The sequence below is a fragment of the Lynx rufus genome, unplaced genomic scaffold, assembly GCF_022079265.1.
Source record: "Lynx rufus isolate CCGP_SWC_20201006 ecotype Redwood Valley unplaced genomic scaffold, mLynRuf1.p SCAF_2, whole genome shotgun sequence".
Classification (NCBI taxonomy): domain Eukaryota; kingdom Metazoa; phylum Chordata; class Mammalia; order Carnivora; family Felidae; genus Lynx; species Lynx rufus.
The window spans coordinates 188,069,590-188,091,039 of record NW_025814834.1 but is presented as its reverse complement, the minus strand read 5'-3'; the positions used below and the strand labels follow the sequence as shown (position 1 = coordinate 188,091,039).

The 21,450-nt window shown below is 56.0% G+C and overlaps 3 protein-coding genes across 5 annotated transcripts; all 3 read left to right on the top strand.

The window, feature by feature from the left end:
* Positions 1-1,650: 1,650 nt before the first annotated feature.
* DPH2 (diphthamide biosynthesis 2) lies at positions 1,651-4,327 on the top strand. The gene is made up of 6 exons (XM_047085269.1): positions 1,651-1,988; positions 2,202-2,314; positions 2,570-2,793; positions 2,972-3,655; positions 3,736-3,912; positions 3,994-4,327. Exons 1-6 carry the CDS (start codon positions 1,842-1,844, stop codon positions 4,116-4,118), a joined length of 1,470 nt encoding a protein of 489 aa, XP_046941225.1. The 5' UTR covers positions 1,651-1,841; the 3' UTR covers positions 4,119-4,327.
* Positions 4,328-6,993: 2,666 nt separating this feature from the next.
* ATP6V0B (ATPase H+ transporting V0 subunit b) lies at positions 6,994-10,343 on the top strand. Of its 3 annotated transcripts, none has more exons than XM_047084944.1 (8): positions 6,994-7,151; positions 7,913-7,961; positions 8,194-8,277; positions 8,405-8,482; positions 8,690-8,759; positions 8,881-8,932; positions 9,149-9,339; positions 10,043-10,343. In XM_047084944.1, the coding sequence occupies exons 1-8, from the start codon at positions 7,085-7,087 to the stop codon at positions 10,067-10,069; spliced, it is 618 nt and encodes a 205-aa protein (XP_046940900.1). In that variant the 5' UTR covers positions 6,994-7,084; the 3' UTR covers positions 10,070-10,343. The 3 variants fall into 3 exon arrangements, with proteins under 3 accessions (XP_046940900.1, XP_046940902.1, XP_046940901.1); XM_047084945.1 differs by lacking the exon at positions 6,994-7,151 and adding an exon at positions 7,224-7,620; XM_047084946.1 differs by lacking the exon at positions 7,913-7,961 and having other exon boundaries at positions 7,070-7,151.
* Positions 10,344-13,129: 2,786 nt separating this feature from the next.
* On the top strand, positions 13,130-20,950 carry B4GALT2 (beta-1,4-galactosyltransferase 2). Its single transcript, XM_047085612.1, has 6 exons — positions 13,130-13,513; positions 13,724-13,959; positions 16,783-16,973; positions 17,145-17,267; positions 17,379-17,483; positions 20,067-20,950. Exons 1-6 carry the CDS (start codon positions 13,210-13,212, stop codon positions 20,215-20,217), a joined length of 1,110 nt encoding a protein of 369 aa, XP_046941568.1. The 5' UTR covers positions 13,130-13,209; the 3' UTR covers positions 20,218-20,950.
* The last annotated feature ends 500 nt before the right edge of the window (positions 20,951-21,450 follow it).

Below are 21,450 nucleotides of genomic sequence, written 5' to 3'. Positions count from 1 at the left end.
GAGGAAGCATGGCAGGCCCCTGAGGAAGAGGAATGCAGGGCCTCAAGCTGTCTTCACACCTGGAGCTTCCCACCTCTGTGCTACCTGACCAAATCTTGATGGTCAGGGCTCAGTCAGGACCAGGGACAGCTCCCCAGCCGCTGTTGCTCTCCTCCCTTGGTAGGTGTCCCTTACTTTCTGTCTTTCAGCCATAGTTTCACCCCTGCTGCCTCTTAGACACCCCAGGCTTCCCCTCAGTAAGATCTGAAGACCAGGACTTGGATCTCCCCATTTCCATTCCTGAACCTTGAGTCTCCTTGGAGGTGATAGAACTGGTTACCCCCCTGTTCATCTCACTCCTTCCCCTGTCCTTTTCCCAATCTTTGCATGAATTCTGTGTCTTCCATTCTACATCTCTCTTTGATCTCTCCCAATGTCAGCCAGCATCCATCCCCCTTACATGTACCATCCCCTGAGGCCACTCTGTTCCTCTTCCTCTATCCTTCCTCAGTCCCATTCTCACATTATTACATTCACAATTCGTATTACATTCATAATTCAAAATTACATTCATAATTTCTCATTTCTGGAGTATGTGGGGATGCTTCTTCTAGTCCTTTTCTCCCACTGCATGGTGTCTAGGTGTCTTCTTCCTCCCCCATCCCCCATGATCAAATGTAGCATATATAAGCTAAGAGATTGAGGGGGCTAAAGCCTAGTTCCTGAAGTCAGACCTGGTTTTGATATTGATTGTGCCACTGATTTGCTGTGTCTTACCAGAACTTCAGTTTCCTCATCTGTAAAATGAGACAAATTTTTTTTTAAGTACTCTGCACCCACCATGGGGCTCAAACTCACAACCCTGAGATCAATAGTTGCACACGCTACCAACTGGGTAGAGCCAGCCAAGCACTCCTGGGACAATTCTGACTCCAAAGACTGTAAATGCTAAGAATGTAGTGCCTGAACAGTAAGTGCTCAATATTTGCCTGATTGACAGACTGCTGTGAGGATAACAGCAAATGCTTTCAGTATATATGATATGCAAAGGACTACTTCATAAAGTTTTATATCTAAATTCATTTGATCCAGCAATCCTATCAGGAGTGCTATTGTTACAACCCCCATCTTGGGGATGAGGAAACAGTGACAGACACGTTGAGTAAGAAGTAATGGCAGAGCACAATATTCAAACCCAGACAGCCCGGCACCTGAGTTGAAAATTAGGCAATGTCACCTCCCAAATGATAGAATGCACATGAAGTTCTGCTCAAACTGGAGTATTTTCAGGGAGTTGCTTTTTTTTTTAAGTTTATTCAATCTCTACACCCAACGTGGGGCTCAAACTCACGACCCTGAGATCAGGGGTCGCATGCTGCACCAACTGAGCCAACCAGGCACCCTTGGGGGTCGGTTTTTCTGAGCTCTGCTGGCGGTTTGGGAACGGAAAGCGAATGCCTGGAGAGGCGGTCCAGGGGAACTACAATACCCACAAGGCCCCGCGCCTTCTGAGGTAGTACCGATTGCCTGGGGCACTGAGACAGATTATTGGTTCTCTGTGAGCAGCCTAGCGAGGATTGGAGGGCGGGAGCCGTGCTAGTTTGATTGGTAAAACTACCAACAGCCCCGCCTCAAAAACCCGGAAGTAATTCCCTCGTTGGTCCGTGTGTAGTCGTGTAACGGAGAAACGTGAATTTGGAGGGGTGGAGGGATGGTTCAAGGGCTGCGTACTGACTTCCCAGCCCCACCACCCCCACCAAGTGACTCTGATTCTGACTCTTTGGGGGCTGCTTTTGAGGACGCGGGGCCTGAGGCTGACCGAGGGAGGTCCCTGCTGCTTTCTGCCACCCAAGCTGTACCTCATGGAGTCTACGTTCAGCAGCCCCGCGGAGGCAGCGCTGCAGCGAGAGGCGGGCGCTGCCGGAGTGCTCACTCCTCTCGCGGACCTGGACCGCGTGTACGAGCTGGAGCGAGTCGCTGGATTTGTCCGCGACCTAGAGTGTCAGCGGGTGAGGGCAGATTGGGGAGGGGTGGCTCACCTCTGGATGGGTCGCCCAGAAGATCGGAATCTTGGTGTAATTTTGTGAGGATGGAGGTGCGGGACGAGTTGCTCCTCTGGGAGGAGGGGCTTTGAAGGTCAGGTAGGGACTCTTGGAAGGTTTTCCTTAAGAGGCCCTCGGTGGAGGAGAGGTTGTTCATGACTCCATGGCTTATGCTTACAGGTGGCCTTGCAGTTCCCTGACCAGCTATTGGGAGACGCTGGGGCCGTGGCTGCACGACTGGAGGAGACCACAGGGTCGAAGATGTTCATTCTGGGCGACACAGCTTATGGCAGGTGTGAATTTGAGCTTGAAGATTGAGGGTGGTGTAGGTCTACTGATGCAGGGCTCATGGTGTTTTCCCCCCAGGACAGTGTCTGCCCCCAGCGGCTGTGTTTTTCCTTGATGATGATTCCTCCTCTCCTGATACTTCCTCCCCTCAATGACAGTGTCTTCTTTTCGTAACATTATTTTCTTCAGTGACCACATTTCCCATGAAAGACAGCTTTTCCTGATGAGAACTCTTCTCACTAATGGTATCTTTCCTGCAGCTGCTGTGTGGATGTACTGGGTGCTGAGCAAGCTGGAGCTCAGGCCCTTGTACATTTTGGCCCTGCCTGCTTAAGCCCTCCAGCTCGCCCACTGCCTGTGGCCTTCGTCCTTGGTCAACGTTCTGTGCACTTGGAGCTCTGCGCCAAGGCCTTTGAGGCCCAGAACCCAGACCCCAAAGCGCCTGTGGTGCTGCTAAGTGAGCCAGCCTGTGCCCATGCCCTGGGTGAGCGTTTTTGCCTGTGCATGCAGGAAGGGTGGACCAACTGCTTAGTGCCTTGATAGCCCCATTTCAGTACATTCCTGTAGAGCTCTCGATATGGGCTTGATCCCATTCTTTGCTTTTGGGTCACATTCAGCCTTTTGGGGATGAAGGGGTTCCTGACACCACCCCTTTCTTCCAGAGGCCTTGGCCACTCTCCTGCGCCCACGGTACCTGGATCTGCTTGTCTCCAGCCCAGCTCTTCCCTTGCCAGTGGGTTCCTGCAGTCCAGAACCTGAGCCCCTGGAGCGTTTTGGGCGTCGCTTTCCCCTGGCTCCCGGGAGGTGTCTGGAAGAATATGGTGCCTTTTATGTGGGGGGCTCTGAAGCCAGCACTGACCTTGACCTTGACCCAGACCTGAGCCGGTTGCTCTTGGGCTGGGCACCAGGGCAGCCGTTCTTCACCTGCTGCCCAGACACAGGGCAGACTCAGGATGAAGGTGTCCGGGCTGGACGGCTAAGGGCACGTAGACACTACCAGGTAGAGAGGGCCAGAGATGCCCGGGTGGTGGGGCTGTTGGCAGGTACTTTGGGTGTAGCCCGACACCGTGAAGCATTGTCACACTTGCGGAACCTGGCTCAGGCTGCAGGCAAGCGTAGCTATGTGTTGGCCCTGGGGCGGCCCACACCTCCCAAGCTTGCCAACTTTCCTGAAATGGATGTCTTTGTGCTATTGGCCTGCCCTCTTGGTGCTCTAGCTCCACAGCCTTCTGGTGGCTTCTTCCGGCCTGTATTGGCACCATGTGAGCTGGAGGCTGCCTGCAACCCTGCCTGGCCACCTTCAGGCTTGGCTCCCTACCTCACACATTACGCGGATTTATTGCCTGGTGAGTGGTAGGGTACTGCCTGAGCTGGAACCACTTGGGGCATGGAATTGGGCCGGTATGGATCCTCTTTCTCCCTCCAGGCTCTCCCTTCCACGTGCCCCTCCCACCACCTGACTCAGAACTGTGGGACACCCCAGATGTGTCACTCATTACTGGGGAACTCCGACCCCCACCTGCCTGGAAGCCATCAAATGATCCTGGATGCTTGGCCCTGACCTTGCGGCCCCAGCTGGAGCTGGCTGAGAGCAGCCCTGCAGGTAAGTGTGCCAAGTCTCTGCTCCCAGCTGAACTCTTTCCCCAAATTCAGCCCACTTGGCCTCAGTCCCCTCTCTCTGCAGCTTCATTCCTTAGTTCCCGGAGCTGGCAGGGGCTGCAACCCCGTCTGGGTCAGACACCGGCGACAGGAGCTGTGAGTGGAAGACGAGGGATTGCCATCGCCTATGAAGATGAAGGAGGCAGCTGATACCATGTGGGGCCAGAGACACAGATGGGCTGAAGAATTGCTGCAAAGACCTTTAATACTCCCTGCATCAACCCCACTCCTCTGCCTGGATCCTTGATGCAGGGAAGGACAGACAGCCCCTCACTGAAGAAGGGGACCCAGCTCTGTCCTGTTGTGGCACTGGCACGAGGCTTAGCATATAGCGGTTTAATAAATGTCTGTTGAACTGATGGGGACTGACTTGGGGTTTCCTGAAGTCTTATGGGTCCGTCTGTCCTCCTGGGAACAGTCCAGGACCTCTGGCCAGTCCCAGTTTCTGGTGTGCAATTGAGGTTCTACCCTTGTCAAAGGTTCCAGGTGGTCTAGACCAGGATTTCTCAACTTTGGTACTATTGACAAATTTGGATCAGATAATTCGTTGCTGTGAGGGGCTATCCTTACGTTATAGGATGTTTAGCATTATCTCTGGCTTCTGCCCACTAGATGCCCCTAACATACCCTTATTCAATTGTGATAACCAAAAATGCCTCCAGACATTGACAAATATGTCTCCTGTGGGGCAAAACTGTCCCTCGCTGAGAACCACTGGTCTAGACCTGTGTTGTCCAATAAAGCAACGCTAGACACGTATGGCTATTTAAACATGAACTTAAACTAGTTAAAATTAAAAACTCAGTTTCTTAGGGTGCCTGGCTGGCTCAGTCAGAAGAGCATGAGACTCTTGATCTCTCAGGGTTGTGAGTTCGAGCCTTGTGTTGAATGTAGAGATTACTAAAAATAAACTTTAAAACTAAGTAAAATAAATAGGGGCACCGGGGTGGCTTAGTCGGTTAAGCATCCTGCTTCAGCTCAAGTCATGATCTCACAGTTCATGGGTTCGAGCCCCACATGGGGCTCTGTGCTGACAGCTCAGAGCCTGGAGCCTATTTCAGATTCTGTGTGCCTGTGTCTGCCCCTCCCTGACTCATGCTCTGACTCCCTCTCTCTCTCTCAAAAATAAATAAACCTTAAAAAAACAAATTAAAAAAATAAAAATAAAAGTAAGTAAAATAAATAAAAATGCAGTTTTTATTTATTTATAACAAGCATATTATAAAACATTATATAGGGGCACCTGGGTGGCTCAGTCGGCTAGGTGTCTGACTTTGGCTTAGGTCGTGATCTCACGGCTTGTGGGTTTGAGCCCCATGTCAGGCTCTGTGCTGACAGCTCAGAGCCTGGAGGCTGCACATTTTGTGTCTCCATCTCTCTCTGCCTCTCCCCTATTTGTGCTGTGTCTCTGTCAAAAATGAATAAACATTAAAAAAAATAGAATATTATATAAAAACAAGTACATTTCAGTGCTTATTTAGTCACATGAGAGGACAGTGCAGCTACAGGACATTTCCATTATTGCAGGAAGTTCTTTTGGACAGTGCTGGTCTACAATGACTAATTTGTTTCTCCGGGAAATCACAGAAACTTGAATAAACTAGATACTTTTTCTCCTGTTTATTTTTATTCGTCAAACACTACAGGTCCTGAAGGTCTGAATTGTATTTGACTGGATTCCTGTCCTCATAGTGGAATTGGGAAGAGAGGCAGTTAAATAAGCAATTGCCACACAGTGAAACAGTACCATCTATAAGGAGGGAAGCCCCTGTGGGCACTTCTTCATTCCCCACATTTGCAGAGAAGCGTGGCATGCTGGCATTGTCCAAAGTTAGTTAAAGAAGCAGGTGAACAGGGAGATGAGGTCCTTGCTCTCAGGGAGTGCCTGGTCTACTGGTAGAGGCAGATCTGTAAAAGGACCATGGCAACAGACAAGGTGGGCACCAATCGTGTATTCTACAAATAATGTATGGAGTGTGCTAGGCACTGGGAATACAGCAGTAAGCTCAAAAACCCTTTCATACTGCTTACATTCTCATGGGGCAGGGGGGGGGAGGGAAGAGATGAACAAAATAAAGTAATTGGCATGCCAGATGGTGATAAGTACTATGGGGAACTATAAAGCTGGGAAGGAGTGTAAGGAAGAGTGGGTTGCAATATTCAACAAGATAGTTAGGGAAGGCCTTTTGAAGAATGTGACAAAGACCAAAAGGAAGTTATGGAGTGGGCCACGTGGATAAGTAGAACAGAGAGAACAAGTACAAGGGTGATGTACCGGGGGTATGGCTGGTATGTTCAAGGAAAAGCAAGGAGGCCAGTGCAGTTAGTGGAAGAATATTAGATGAAGTCAGGTAAGGGGCATGGGAAGCCGCACTGGGAGAGGCCTAGTGGGCCATTATAAGGACTGTGGCTTTTATTCCAAGTGAAATGGCATTTTAAACCAAAGAGTGACATGATCTGAAGTTTCAGGACATGAACTGAGTGACATGATCTGAAGGATCACCAGGGCAACCGGGAAGCCCAGAGCAGGTTATCACCCTGCCTCTGGGTTAGGGAAGGCTTCCTGACAGGGCTTTCCGGGGACCAGTAGGTGTTAGCTGGGCAACGGGATGAGCACGAAGAAGAGTGCTCCAGGCAGAAGAAAGCATGAGCAAGGTGAGAAAGCATGACACTCTCACGGAACTGGGTAGGACGACAAGGGAGGGGGCCCAGGGGATCCAAGCAATGGCTTGGAGGATAAGCTAGAGAGGCTCAAGAGTAGGCTCCGGTGTATTGCAGGGCTGGTGGGCCTATCTGGGACTGAATGTCAGGGCTGAGGAGGCGCAGATTTGGAGAGACGCGACAGGGACCACCTAGAGGTCGAGGTACTAATGACGCTAGAGCCTCTTCCGAAGCGCAAGACTACAACAACCACAATCCTCAGCGCTTGCAGTTCCGGCGTCGCCAAGTTCTAGACTGGAGGCGACGCGGCGCGGGGTCACGTGGTGCGGGCGCGTCACGTGGATAAGTCAGGTGACGCTGCGGGGCGGGCGGACAGACTGCGGGGCGGACGGTGGACGCAGGGACGCGGGTTTAGCTGTGGCCCCACGGACCCGAGCCCCGCCGTCGTTGCCGCCATGACGGGGCTAGCGCTGCTCTACTCCGGGGTCTTCGTGGCCTTTTGGGCCTGCATGCTCGTCGTGGGTGAGGCCGGGCCCTGGCGGGCGGGGCCGACATCCAGTCCGAGCTGGTGGGGTTAGAGCCCAGAGGGAGAAGTGGAGTCCCGGGAATGCTGGGCCCCTATGCTGGCCCTGTGCCTGAGGCTCGAGGACTTGCCTCATGCCTGTTGGGGCTTCTGACCCTGACAGAGGAGACCCAGATCACCAGCTCCTTGAAGGAGGGGCGCGGGCGGTGGGAGGTAGGGGCCGCGAGAGCAGCCCCGGTCCCTCTCGGTCACTACCACCTCCTCCCCCCGTCTCACTGCTGCCGCCCCTCGCTTGCTCCTGATGGGCCTGCTTGGGTCACGAGCCGACTGTTCCAGTTCCTCTTTTCCCGGTCGTTTTGCCCTCCCCCACCCACAGCTTGTTGGGTAAACAGCGGCTCAGACTGGGCTGGTGGAATCTGGTGTTCTCGGCCAGAGCTTCTGCTCCCTTCTTTTCTCCAGAGTGTCCAGGTCTGCCAGTAGCTGCCGGTGGAGGGACTTGGTCTGGGAGGAGGAGTCACCGGGCGGGGGGATATGGTACTGAGGGAGTGGCAGAAAACGGAGGCCTGGGCAGAGGGATTTGAATAGATAGCCGCGCTTTGACACGAAAGCCAGCTTGAGGACTCTCCCTTGACCTAGGTGTAGGCAGACCTTCGAGGAGATGGCACATCAGCCGGGCAGCAATTTCTTGTCTAAGTTGAGAAGCTTCTCTTTGGAGAGCCGTCTCTAACCGCCCCCCCCTTTTTTTCTCTCACTGCTGCAGGAATCTGCTACACCATTTTTGACTTGGGTTTCCGCTTTGATGTGGCATGGTAAGGGAGGGCAGGGAGAGGATTCCCCTAGGAGCTTTTCTGCAGCCTTTCCTCTCTGACCTAAGGCCTCTACTCCACCCCATCCCCAGCTACCTGCGATATGGGCCTTTGGGAGATACGAAATGTTTTGTCCCAACGTCTAGGACCGGGGGGTTTGGGGGGTTGGGGGCTGGATTTCGTGCCCACTTCTTCACTGGGGCTGAAATTGCTTTCCTCCCTGTTTCCACACCAGGTTCCTGACTGAGACTTCCCCCTTCATGTGGTCAAACTTGGGCATTGGTCTGGCTATCTCCCTGTCTGTGGTTGGGGCAGCATGGTGAGTGTTGGGGTGGTGGGACTGGGGGGAGGGGCTGAGTCATAGCAGGTGGTCATTGGGTCCTTAGTCATCCTGGGGTCAGTGACAAGCTTGGGCTCTGCTCATCAGTTTCTTATCCTTCCACCAGGGGCATCTATATTACTGGCTCTTCTATCATTGGGGGAGGGGTGAAGGCCCCCAGGATCAAGACCAAGAACCTGGTCAGGTAAGTGTAGGGCCTTCGGATGGTTGTCAGAACCAGCTGCATTGTGAGCTGCATATTTGTTTGACCTGACATGCTGCTCCTGACCAGCCCCCAATGGGGTGGGGTATCAGAGGGGGAAATGGTGGCTGGGGACTCTCTGGGGACGAAGGTTGGTTTCTTTCTTATCTTTCTCCTCTCCATCCCCACGCCCACCACTACCACTACCAGCATCATCTTCTGTGAGGCTGTGGCCATCTATGGCATCATCATGGCAATTGTGATTAGCAACATGGCTGAGGTATGGAGAACCAGGGTAGGGTGGGCATCTATTCCAGTGTGTTGGGTACAATGCTTAGTGATATTGAGGGAGGGGGAGTGGCATAAGGAGTGGTTTCGGATTACTTTTCTGTCTCCCACAGCCTTTCAGTGCCACTGACCCCCAGGCCATTGGACATCGAAACTACCATGCAGGTAGGTGGATGTGTGAAGGAAAAAAAGCTGGGGCTTCATGTCTGTTTCCCCCCCTTCCATGGCCCAGCTTATACTTATTTCGATAGTCTCTCACTTTGTTTGGCCTGCTTTGCCGAGTTGGGGGTGGTGACTGGCCCCATTAGTCCATCTTGGGCCCTTGTCTTCCTCTCCCCTTGTGCCTGGCTTGGCCTCAATACTCTCTTTCCATCCCCCCAGGCTACTCCATGTTTGGGGCAGGCCTCACAGTGGGCCTGTCTAATCTCTTCTGTGGAGTCTGCGTGGGCATCGTGGGCAGTGGAGCTGCCCTGGCTGATGCACAGAACCCCAGCCTCTTTGTAAAGATTCTCATCGTGGAGATCTTTGGCAGTGCCATTGGCCTCTTTGGGGTCATTGTTGCAATCCTTCAGGTGATGAATCCCCTGGGGGAACCTGTGTCCTTGTCCCCAATCCAGACTCATTCTCCTTCCAGAGGAGCCACGGTGCTCCCTTTCCCTCTATAACCATAGAACCCCTGAATAGCTCCCCCCATTTCATTCCCATTTTTTGGTTTCTCTGAAGCTTTCTAATCTGGTATCATTGATAACTGTAATGTTTATTTCCCTGCTGCTTTGTGTCTTTGTCTTTCATTGAGTCTTTCTGTTCTGTTATTTTTTTGTCTGTTTATTTGTAGTCTAGACTGGGTTGGGATCTTGGCTGTGTGTCAGTCTGTCTTGGTGTGTTTGACTATGTTTCTCAGGGCTTGTGTGTATGTATGCTGTCAGTAGGACAGCATGTCTGAATTGTGTGCGTCTTGTCTTTGACAATATGTAAGCGTGGCTAAGGATCAGCCTGATGGTCTGAATGTGACTGAGTGCTTAGCTGGGTTGACTCTTGGTGACTGGTCCTGTCCATATGCCACTTCTCTCCATCTCTCTGTCCCACGCCTAACTCTGTGCTTGTCTGACTGTCCTTGTTCATCTGTGTTTGTCACAGCATGCCCATCCTGGTCTAGTCATCCATCTGTTGTGGTCTGTCCATCCTGCCATGGGTTTGCTAGGCCTGATCTGTCATTTGTCACTGTTTTATCTATTGCTCTGCCTCTGTCTGATTTCTCCTGTTCTTCTTTTGCAGACCTCGAGAGTGAAGATGGGTGACTAGATGATCTGTATGGGTGGGGCTGTGTCCCACTCTTATTTATTTGTGGTTTTCCTGGGACAGCTGGAGCTGTCATCCTTGGCCTTTCAGGGGGCTTGTGTTCAAGAGCCCTCCCTGCACTCACTTGTTCGTCAACTCGGAAGCACTGCCTGGCTGGAGCCTCAGTGTGGGAAGTGGGTCACTGATGACCGTGTGCAGCTGTGCACCTGTGTCCCACCTCCACCCCTAACCCATTTTCCCGGTGTTTGTGAAATAAACGTGGTATTTGTCTGGGTCAGTGCCGCCTCTGTTGCCTTCCTTTGCTACTTTCTTTCAGGGAGGGAGGGTAAACGGGCCTGTAGGCCTCAACCTAATGTCAGCCTCTTGGCACTTTTCTGGCTCATACATAGTCTCTACTCTGGACAGAACTAGTTCCTGGGTGGGGAGGTATGGTGCTGGGCTAAGGACTCTAGCCCTGAACATCCTTATTGAAAGGAACAAGGGAGTCTGGGGATATGGACCCAGGTGATTGTGCAGGGGAAGGGTCTGTCCTTAGTCCCATGTCTTCAAGGTTTTGTCTAAGCCCAGATGAGCCATCTGCTTACCTGGCTCTACCCTCCGGCATCCATCACCCTCTACCCCTCTGGAGCTTGAAGCCCATTCATTTGCCTCTGCCTATCCCAGTGCCATCCCCTGCCAGTAACAAATTTGAATCCTTGTTCCCAGGGCCCTGTCCAGTTCCTCCCTCTTCCATGCAGCCTCTTAACCAACCTCCTGTTACCCTAGAAGCCCCTGCCACACACGTCTGTCCTCGCCTTTAAGGGTCCTGCCCAGCTGGCGGGCCTTTAATCCTGTGCCTATCGATGAATTGACAAATCCCTAACCTCCCTGTTTGTGTCGCCTAACTTCCAGGCCCCCTTCTTCGGCGGACTTCGAGCTCCAGCCCACACCCACCCCGAAATGGGTTTGACCCACCCACACCGCCCCATCCAGGCCCCGAATCCAACCTCTGGAGTGACCTTACCGATGTCCGCCCCTCTCCGGTCCCTCGCCACCCCCGGCCCCTCGCTCCGCCGCGCTTGGCCGCCGGCGGGAGGGGCGGGTGGCGGAGGCGCGCGGCGGGTGCGGGCGCGCTGGAGGCGGGGGCCGCGGGGGCGCGCGCGCGGGCGCGCCGGCCGGGCCTGCCCCTCCGAGGCGCCGTAGCGCGGGAGGGAGGCGGCGGCGCTGTGGTCCATCGGTCCTCGGGTCCGTGGGTCTGCCCGGCCGCCCGGCCCCGCCCTGCCCCCCGGGGCGGCTCGGCTCCATGGCCCGCGGCGGCGGCGGGAGGCGGCCCGGGGGCCGCAGGGGCCGCTGACCGGGCGGCGGGAGGCGGCGGGGCCGGGCCATGGGGGACGGAGCCGTCCGCAGCCGCGGGAGCCGGGAACCCAGTCCGAGCAGGAGCGGCACCCCCTGCTGAGCCCCGAGCGCCGGGTGAGAGGGGTGCGCGCGCGGCCCCCAGCCCAGGGCCCCGACATTCCAGACCCGGCCCCGCCAGGAGCGCCCCGAGCGCGGCCCCGCGATCCCCGCCCAGGAGCCGGTGAGAGGCGCCGTTGGTCAGACCCCGGCCTGGCGTTTCCCCACCCCACCCCCACCCCTCCCCCTCGGCTCCCCCCGGACTCTTCTGCCCGCCCCCTGCCAGCCTCCCTTATTGTCCTCGCTCGCCCCGGCCTCGTGGCTCGGGGAGGCGCTCCACTCACGTTTCCTCCTTGCCTCGGCCCCCGCCCCACATCCACGCCCCCCCCCACCCCCCGCCCCGGCTCCACACCCACCCGGTCTTCGCTGCCTCCCCCGTCCCGGGAGCCACGTGTTCAGGCCGCTCTGTCTTCCAGCCCCGCCCAAGCGCACCTCGCAGCCTGGCCGCCAGCCTGACCCAGAACCCCTGCCCGGGAGGGAGGGGTGGGAATGTTTGCACGTGGGGCCGGGCGTCTGAGCTGCCCGGGAGCCTGCATGCATGGCTGTGTACATCGAGGAGCAGCGGCTTTGTTTGTGAGTGTGTGACTCTGCGTTACTGTTACTGTCGCTGGGGTGTGTCTGTGACTCTATATGTAGTTCTCTGTGTGTCCTGAGTGCAGGTGACTTTAGCTGGGACTCCAGGTATCTGTGGTTGTGTGCTGCTGGGTATCTGTGAGACTCAGCCTGCTTCCTGAAGCATTGCCAGAAGTGTTGGTGCTCTGTTGGAACCGCAGCTGGAGCTGTGGCCCAGGCAGACCCTTTCCTGCCTGCTGGTGCTGGACCCACCTCCAGGGCCCATATGTTCCTTCTTCTGGGAATCAGCACGAGCAGTGCTGCGCAGGCGCCAGAAAGTTCATCCCAATCCTTGAGGTCTTAGAGGAGGGGTGTCTCATGCCCCACCCTGTATTTTGACCTCGTGCTCCGGACGGAAGGGAGCCCATAAACATCTCATTCGTATTTGGGCCTCCTGGATGCTGAGGGCCACTTCCCAGCCTGGTCCTAGTTGGCCTGGCCTACTTGCCACTGGTACCTATCCAACCCAACCACTGCCCACCATGCTTCTGGGAAGATAAGACTAACTGACGTCGTGAGTACCAAGCCCCCTTGCATGGTGGGTACTCAATAAATGGTCTCCCTTCCCCAGACCACGAGTCCTGGGTTGAGGATGCTACCCTGTGGGGTGTTGTCCTCTGGGGGCGCAGGTACACATATGGGTCTGCAGATAAACGTGTTTCCGTGTTGAGGTATGAACCAGTGTGACTAGAAGTCATGTGTCCGTGTTTCTGAGAACACATGGGGGTGTGTGTCAAGTAAGGGCGTGCACCTGACGTGAGAGTGCATGAGGCTGTGCTTGTGTGTATGCGTGTCCGCAAGGACAACGAATGTACACCTATGTGGGTTAGTACTCAGGATGTGAGGATGTGTGAGTAGTGAGTTGCCAGGGACCGCGTCTGTGTATCTGTTTGCAGGTAGAATGTGAGCCCGTGAGTATCACAGGGTACGAGCAGGTAAGTGTGAGGATGTGGATCTGTGAGTGTGAGCAGCGGGAGGGAGAGGGGTGGGTAGCCTTGCCCACAGGACCCTGACCTTCTGGGTCTGTTTCTCTCTTCCCCCTGTGCAGGCCGGCAGCCGGATGCCCGGGCCCATCGGGCGGGCCGGCGGCCGCCTGCGGGATGAGCAGACTGCTGGGGGGGACGCTGGAGCGCGTGTGCAAGGCTGTGCTCCTTCTCTGCCTGCTGCACTTTCTCGTGGCCGTCATCCTCTACTTTGACGTCTACGCCCAGCACCTGGCCTTCTTCAGCCGCTTCAGTGCTCGGGGCCCTGCCCGTGCCCTCCACCCAGCTGCCAGCAGCAGCACCAACTTCTCTCGGCCCAACGCCACTGCCCCCAGCTCGGGGCTCCCTGAGGCTCCCAGTGCCCGGCCGGGCCCCACGGCTCCCATCCTGCCTCCCTGTCCTGACTCGCCGCCTGGTCTTGGTGAGCCTGCAGGGTGGGGCCTGCCTATTGGGGTGGGCAGAAGACCTGACCATTTTGGTTTGGGGAATGACCCATGGGAGCGCTGGGGCTCCGGGTCTGTCGCGAGAGGGCTGTTCCTGGGGTTCCCTTGCCCACCCCTTGGCTGCGGGAGAGGGCTGGTGTCCCTGGATTCTGACGAAGGCCTGATTCCCGCTACCGTCCTGCCTGCAGTGGGCCGACTGCTGATTGAGTTCACCTCACCCATGCCACTGGAGCGGGTGCAGAGGGAGAACCCAGGCGTGCTTCTGGGCGGCCGCTATACGCCACCTGACTGCACGCCTGCCCAGACAGTGGCAGTCATCATCCCCTTTCGACATCGGGAGCACCACCTACGCTACTGGCTCCACTATCTGCACCCCATCCTGAGGCGACAGCGGCTGCGCTATGGTGTCTACGTCATCAACCAGGTGTGCTTCCTGTGGCCCCAGGCTGCGCACCGGCCACCAGGGAACCCATAAGCACCTGTAGGTGTGGGGACCCACGTGCCTTGTGGGGCATCCGTGGGGTTGGGGGCATCCGTGGGTTCTTGTCTGCCTATGGTTGTGTGGAGCCGTGGATGTACGCCTGGGGCTACGTGTACGCCCATGCACACACAGGAAGGTTTGCGTGTGTGTGAAGAGGAGTGTGCGCATGCGAATGTTGGCACGCACACTGACAGGTGTGTGCATGGCCTCAGTGGGGATGAGCCCCATTGTCTACGGTTGATAGGCCCCGCCCCATGGAGGTGGAAATGTAGGGTCTGCTGGCTGTGAGGAGATGTGGAGGAGCCCCAGGAGAGGGAGAGTTAGACCCTGAAAGAGAAATAGAGTCTGCATCAGGGCCAAGGCCATAGCAGAGGCCCGGGAACTCAGCTTAGTGTCTAAGCCTTCCCATGGGCCTCGCTGGGGCTGGCTGCTGGGGTCTGGGGAGGATGCGATCAGGTCCTCCTTCCCATACTTGGGACTCCCATACTTGGACTTGGATCTCTGTAGACTCCAGGAAGATGGTGTGAGATGAGTTGGAGCAGGGCGCTGTGAGAGCACATAGAGGCCCTGTCCAGCCCTGAGGGATGAACAGGCATCAGCCAACAGACAGACTGGAGGCCCCAGGCCCCAGTGAGAGAATGGGTCTCGTGTGTTCGGGAACTGTTGGCTGAGGTGTGGAGTCCAACGTGTAGGGTGGGTAGCAAAGATGATGCTGGAGTTGCTGGTGGAGGCCAAATCCAGAAGGGTCTCTGGAGGCATGTGAAGCAATTGAGCTCCAGGTAATGGGGCACCACTGGAAGGTTGTAAACAGGGAGTGGTGTGTACGTTTCTTATTGGGAAGATTGCTCTGCCAGGGCATCTCGAGGGTTTCTTCTTGGCTGTTTGCCAGGTGGTTGGCTGCACCTGTGAGTGAGAGGGGAGCACAGGAACTGGGCCAGTCTGGGGGAGAACATGACTCTGAATTCTTTTTTGCATGTGATGAGTTTGAGTGTCTGGGTGAAGTATGAGAGGAATGTTCAGGAGGCAGTTGGACCAGGAGTGAGGCCTGAGGTGCAGAGAGGGATCTGGGAGCCACCAGCATGCACATTGTCCTTAAAACCCAACAACATCCAACCTGCCCAGGGAGCATGGGACCCGAGAGGAGAAAACCAGTATGTAAGGGACGGGTGGAGAAAGGGACAGTGCCACAGAGGCTGTGAAGGTTGGCCAGAAATGTTCAAGGAGCCCCTGGAGAGTGTGGTGTCCCAGAGGCCCAGGAATAAGTGTCCAGAAGGAAGCATGGTGGCTACGTGAGTATTGCCGGGGGAGTGAGGATGTGGACTAAGAAGCGTCCAGTGGATTTAGCAACAAGGTGGGCCCAGCGAGAGCCATTTCAGGGGCATGGTGGGGGCGGAAGCAGATTGCAGTGGGTTGAAGAAGGAATCAGATTTGACAAAATGGAAATAGCCAATTGGAGACAACTCTTTAAAAAACTACTCTGCTGAGAAGGGAAGGCAAAGGTAGGGCGGTGGCTAGAGAGAGGTTTATTTTTCAGATGGGGTAAAACTGAGCGTGCTTATGAGCTGCGTGGGAGAAACCTAGGGCTCCTGGCTGGTGAGAGAGGTCAGAAAGGAGAGCCGATGAGCCAGGAGAAAACACAGAGTTGCTGCGAGGGCTGGTAGGAGAGAAGTGAAGGGCCAGGAGGAAAGAGAGCAAGCGGGGCTAGGTGGTTTAGGGGAGCAGCTCCCACCCCGTCAGGCCCAGGTTGGCTGGTGGGAAGGAGGGGCCAGGATTCCTCTTCTTCTTCCAGCAGGGCCCACCCTCTCCAGTCTGGCTCCAGTCTGTAATTTACGAGTTGGGACAGGGGCTCGGGGTCACCTCCTTCCATGGGATCCTCCTCGCTCTGGCCAGAATTTGGAGCTTGGGCCTGCGTGGCCAGGAACCCAGCCTCAAGGAGGCCTGGCCCTGCAGCCCTATTTCTCAGGGGACCCCCAGGCTCACTGGGCCATGGCTGCCTGTATACCCTGTGCTTGTCATTTTGCTGGGGAGACCAGTGAATCTAGCCAGGTCCTGTCCCAGTCCCAGAGGCTGCCCAGGGAGTTGGATGTGGATCCAGATGAGCCAGAGGGGGCAGGTGGCTGAGACTTAGTGGCTCAGTCCCCATTGTTTCTTTACCTTAGACACTGGTCATTTGGGGCATTCATTGTTCATCTCATTTTGTGACTGTGCTCAGCAGGGATACAGGGCTGCTCTTCTCTAAGGTTCCCACCGGCACAAAGATGATGCCTGGCATCAAGGACAGGGCTGTAGGGCGTGCTGGAATGTAGGGGTGAAAGGAGTGAAATGAGAGCTCTGAATCACAGTTTACCCAGACACTGGCATAAGTGAGGCTCATAGGAAAGAATGAATAATTATGCTGAGGAGGGGAGGTTTGATCAGAGAGGCCTTGCCAGACATAAGCCTGATAAGCAGAGAAGGAGAGCATTCCAGAGCTAACACCGAGGCCTTGAGGCAGTAAAGCCTGGCATGTTCTGGGGCTGCTGAGGAACATAGTACAGCTGGGCCATGGGGTCTGAAGGCAACAGCCAGAGAGGAGACTGGAGCCAGGTCATGGAAAGCCTTAGAAGTCAGGTCCAGGACAACAAGCTGGACTTAGGGGATCCACTCGGAGGGCAGGGGGGGGCGGGGGGTAGTAGTAGGCCCCTGGGGACTTCTGGACAGTGGTAGAGTGGCAGGTGCCTGCCAGTCACAGGCCCAGAACTGACCTTTCCCCTGCGCCAACCCCAGCATGGTGAGGACACCTTCAATCGGGCCAAGCTGCTCAACGTGGGCTTCCTAGAGGCGCTGAAGGAGGATGCCACCTATGACTGCTTCATCTTCAGTGACGTGGACCTGGTCCCCATGGATGACCGAAACCTGTACCGCTGTGGTGACCAGCCCCGCCACTTTGCCATTGCCATGGACAAGTTTGGTTTCCGGTGAGGGCTCCTTTCTCAACTGGACCCAGATTCCCCACCCCTACTGTCTGCACCACACCCAGCGCCCCCTTGCTTCTGGCCCCTGTGGCACACTCTCCCCCACCCCATCTCTGGCCGTCCCTCTGGAATCCCCTCAGGCCTCTCACTGACACCTGCCCTTCCATGCCACAGGCTGCCTTATGCTGGGTACTTTGGAGGTGTGTCGGGCCTGAGTAAAGCCCAGTTTCTGAGAATCAATGGCTTCCCCAACGAGTACTGGGGCTGGGGTGGCGAGGATGACGACATCTTCAACCGGTGAGTAGGGGCGGGGCGGGAGTAGACCGGGTGCAGAAGGTGCAGCGCAGACTGGGCGAGGCTCCTTGCCCTTCCTGGTGCCTGCTCCAGCCCGTCTGTCCCCATCCCCAGGATCTCCCTGACTGGGATGAAGATCTCGCGCCCAGACATCCGCATAGGCCGCTACCGCATGATCAAGCACGACCGGGACAAGCATAACGAGCCCAACCCGCAGAGGTGACCCCAAGTGCCCTTAATCCCTTACTCCCTAGAAGTGACTCCCCACGCCACTGATCCCCAGATGTTTCCCCAAGGCCCCTGACCCTCGATTCCTAGAGATGACTCCCACGTCCCTGATTCCTGTTCCCTAGCCCCCAGCTCAGCCTCACTCCAGACTTCTGTCCTCCTAATTCCGAGAGGTGACAGGAATGTAAAGGCAGGGCTCAAATCATCACCGAGTAGATTACATTCCCGTCGGTGTCCTCACAGACCTCCCTTGTGCCAGAGCAGATGGGACAAGAGATAGCAGGCGCCGGGCACAGCTCCTGGGCCTGGGGACCCAATAAAGGTGGCCTGAGCGATGTGGGGCAGGGCGCGGAAAGATAGTGCTGGCCTCTCTGAGACGGGAGTGGGCTGCTCCGTCCCCGAGGATGCGGCAGTATTTGGTGTCTGGTGCTGGCTGGGAGGAGCACCTGAGGGTGCATGCAGTGTAGACCGGCACTTCCTGGCACTGCTTTAACCTTGGTGGGAGGGGGGCCCAGAGCCAGTCCCAGCTGGACATCCCATGTGAAGTTCATTCCAGGGAAGGAGACAGGCAGTTGCAGCACAAGGTTCAGGGCATGTACTGTCCTGGCAGAAAGAGGGAGTGATGGTGGGAGTCCTCCTGGAGGAGGTGATGGTAAACTCAGAACTTGGAAAGGTTATTTATTCAATAGGTACTTGTCACACACCTGCCTTGGGCACAGTGCTATCTTCACCAGGCTAGTGGAGGTGGTCAGTTTGGAAAGGAATAGCATTTGCAGGAGTCTGAAATGTGAACATGCCGAGAATCTGAAAGTCTGGTATTACAATCTCTGAAGGCTGGGAGTGACAGTAGAGGGGTCAGTGCTGGGTGTTTGGGGTGGCATATCCCAAGATGAGAGTTTCACTTTTGTCCCAGGGGCACTGGGGAGTCACAGAAGGGCTTTAAGCAGGGGATGGGCAGGATGAGATTTGCGTTTGAAAGGATCACCCTTTGAGTTTGAAGAAGGTGAAGGGCTGGCAGAGCTGCTGGTGGGCCAGGAAGGGAGCCGACCAGGCTTGGAGGAATCCGCCGGGCCCAGGGGTGTGATAGGTGTGCACCTGCTGTGCCCCCAGATGGAGCAGTAGGCTTGTTCTGTTCTGAACCCAGGATATAAGAGTGGGGAGGTCGGTTGCAGCACCAGTGGAAGGTTGACATTTGGCAGGAGCATGAAGCACAGGGCACAGGGAGCTGATGAAAGAGCAGTTCAGATAACAGACATGGTGAGCGGGGGAGGGAGAAGAGGGGCTGCAGGGCATCCAAGGGAGAGTGCTCGGAGTTGGGATGGCTCCAGAGAGGGATCCAAGCCGAGCTGAGCTCGGAAGGACCGGAAAGGTCTAAACAGTTGGGATGAGGGTGGGAGCAGAGCTCTAGAAGCACACGCCAGGAGCCTAGGTCCTGTTTTAGGCCTAGGTGTCATCATCAGTTCGTGATATCTGCCTTGGGTGAGGACGTGGCAAGACAGCACAGCATTTCTGGCTTAAGGAACTCTGGATGGTGGTTCCATCCACCTAGTTGCTTTTGCTTCAGATCCCGTTCTCCTGGATTCTTCTTTCACTCACCCTACATGTCTAAACCATCAGCAAGTCGTGTCCGTGCCATTCCCAAAACACATCTGAGCCCATCCACCTCTCCCTCCACCGCCTCTGTCATTTTGTCTGGACTACTGCAGTGGCCTCTCACCAGCTTCCCTGTTTCCCCTTGCCCTTCTGCAGTTCACATCCTCTGCCCCCCCCCCCCCCACCAATGGGCTAAAAATCCCTGTCTTCTCACTCACAGAATAAAAAAACTGCTTCCTCTGACTTACATAGCCCCGCCTCTACATGCTCTAGCCTCCATGCTATTCCTAAGCCCTTGGCCCATTAAGCTCTAACCCCTTGCTGTGCGAATTCTCATTCCCAGTTTAGGGTCAGGATATGCTTACCTCTGCCCGAATGCTCTTCCCCTGCTGTCAGTGTGGTGTCACATGTTCACCCCTTCCAAGGCAGCCATCTTGGTCTCCCTCTCCTGTTTCCCTTAGCACCCGGATGTGTTCCTTGTCTGTTACCTGTCTTCCCTAGTGGAATAGACTTGCCATGAGAGGAAGAACCTTACTGTCCTGTTCATGGCTGTGTCTCTGGTACTTAGAGCAGAGCCTGGCACTTGGGGACTGCTCAGTAAGTACGTGGTGAGGGACAGAGAAGATAGCACAGAGAAGAGGGGCTTGGGGAGTGAAGATGATGACCCGACACAAGACACATCACATTTGAGGTGCCTGTGGGTTACCCATGTCTGGGTCTAAGGCTTGGAAGAAAAGTCTGAGATGAGAGAGATTTGTGAGGGTGTCACAGTTCTGGATTCAAGGGTTTAAGATCTCTGTTCTGAAGGCAGATGCCAGAGCGAAAGGGCTCCAAGCAGATGACGGGCAGAGGGGGTGGTGAGAGAACAGAGTCATCCCTGGAAGAAGCCAGGGTGGTTTGAGCCTTAGCCCAGAAATCTCATACTGGGTTTACTGGGTTTACTGGGTAACCCTGATCTGGACCCACTTCCATCTTATCTAGGTTTACCAAGATTCAAAACACGAAGCTGACCATGAAGCGGGATGGCATCGGGTCAGTGCGGTACCAGGTCTTGGAGGTGTCTCGGCAACCGCTCTTCACCAATATCACAGTGGACATTGGGCGGCCCCCATCATGGCCCCCTCGGGGCTGATACTAATGGACAAAGGCTCCCAGTGCCAAGGATTGCCTGCCAGAGGACTGACCTATATAGCCTGGCTGGTGGTTGCTCTATGGGGGATCTCCCAGGACTGAGACTGTGGGCTCTGTTTCCGGAGGGTCTTCAATAGGCCCCCCCTGCAGCTGCACCTGGAAGTTTCAGAACCTACTCTGGGGGACTTCCAACCTGGGCAAGCCCCTCAAGTGTGGCCCTCTCTGGGGTCAACCCTTCTTCCTGCCCCTTCCTCCCCAGCCCAGCCCTCCCTCACCGTCAGGGTCGGGCCAGCCCCTGCACTGCCTCACCGAGTGGCCTGGGCTAGGTCACTCCACCTCTCTGTGCCTCAGTTTCTCCCCCCTTGAGTCCCTCTAGGGCCTGGAAGAGTGGGAGGTATGACTAGGGGGCAGTGTCGCTTCCAGGGGGAATTCTCAGACCTGAGGATCCCCCGTACTCCCAGGGGAGGGGAAACCTTTTTCATTCAACATTGTAGGGGCAAACTCTGGTGCGCCCCCTGCTGAGGAGCAGCCCCAGGAGGGGACCAGAGGGGGTGCTGTGTCGCTGCCCGGGATCTTGGGGTTGGGCTTTGCATGCGGGGCAGGCGGGGCTTAGATCAGTCAGTCAGGTTCTTGCCTCCCTGTCTCGGAGAGAAGGCAGTAGCCCCAGGGCCGGCTCGTTGTTTGTACATTGCACAGAAACTTGTGTGGGTGCTTTAGTAAAAAACGTGAATGGAGCAGCCCCTTTGTCTGCTTGGGGTTGGGGATCTAGGTCCCTTTGTGTGTTGTGGGAGGGCACCTGGCCCAATTCTTCTGTCTGGCCCGGGCTGTCCTGGTTCCCCAGGCCCCTCCAAGCACAGTCGCTCGCGAGACTTCCGCCAACCCTAAGAGGAAAGGTTTACCCTGCCGCTGCCTCCGGGCTAGGGGAGGCAACGAAGTAATAATCCCAGGGGGAATCCCATTTCTGGGTTCTTCCCACCTGCCCCGAAGCCGAATGCTGCCCAGAGATGAGCCCACAGCGCTTGGCGTCAGAGCTCTGTGGATGGTCGGACTTCCAAACCACCTGCCTCCGCCGTAGGTCCGACTCCCCGCGAGCTGGCGCCGCCCTCCCCACCTGGGATGGCTAGGGGCGGGGCCTGGGTAGCGGCGCGGTCTCCCGGGTGACGGCCGCGCGGAAGAGGCGGGGCTAGGGCCCTGGTCTCCACTGCCCGGCTCCTGGGGGCCGTGACCGGGAATC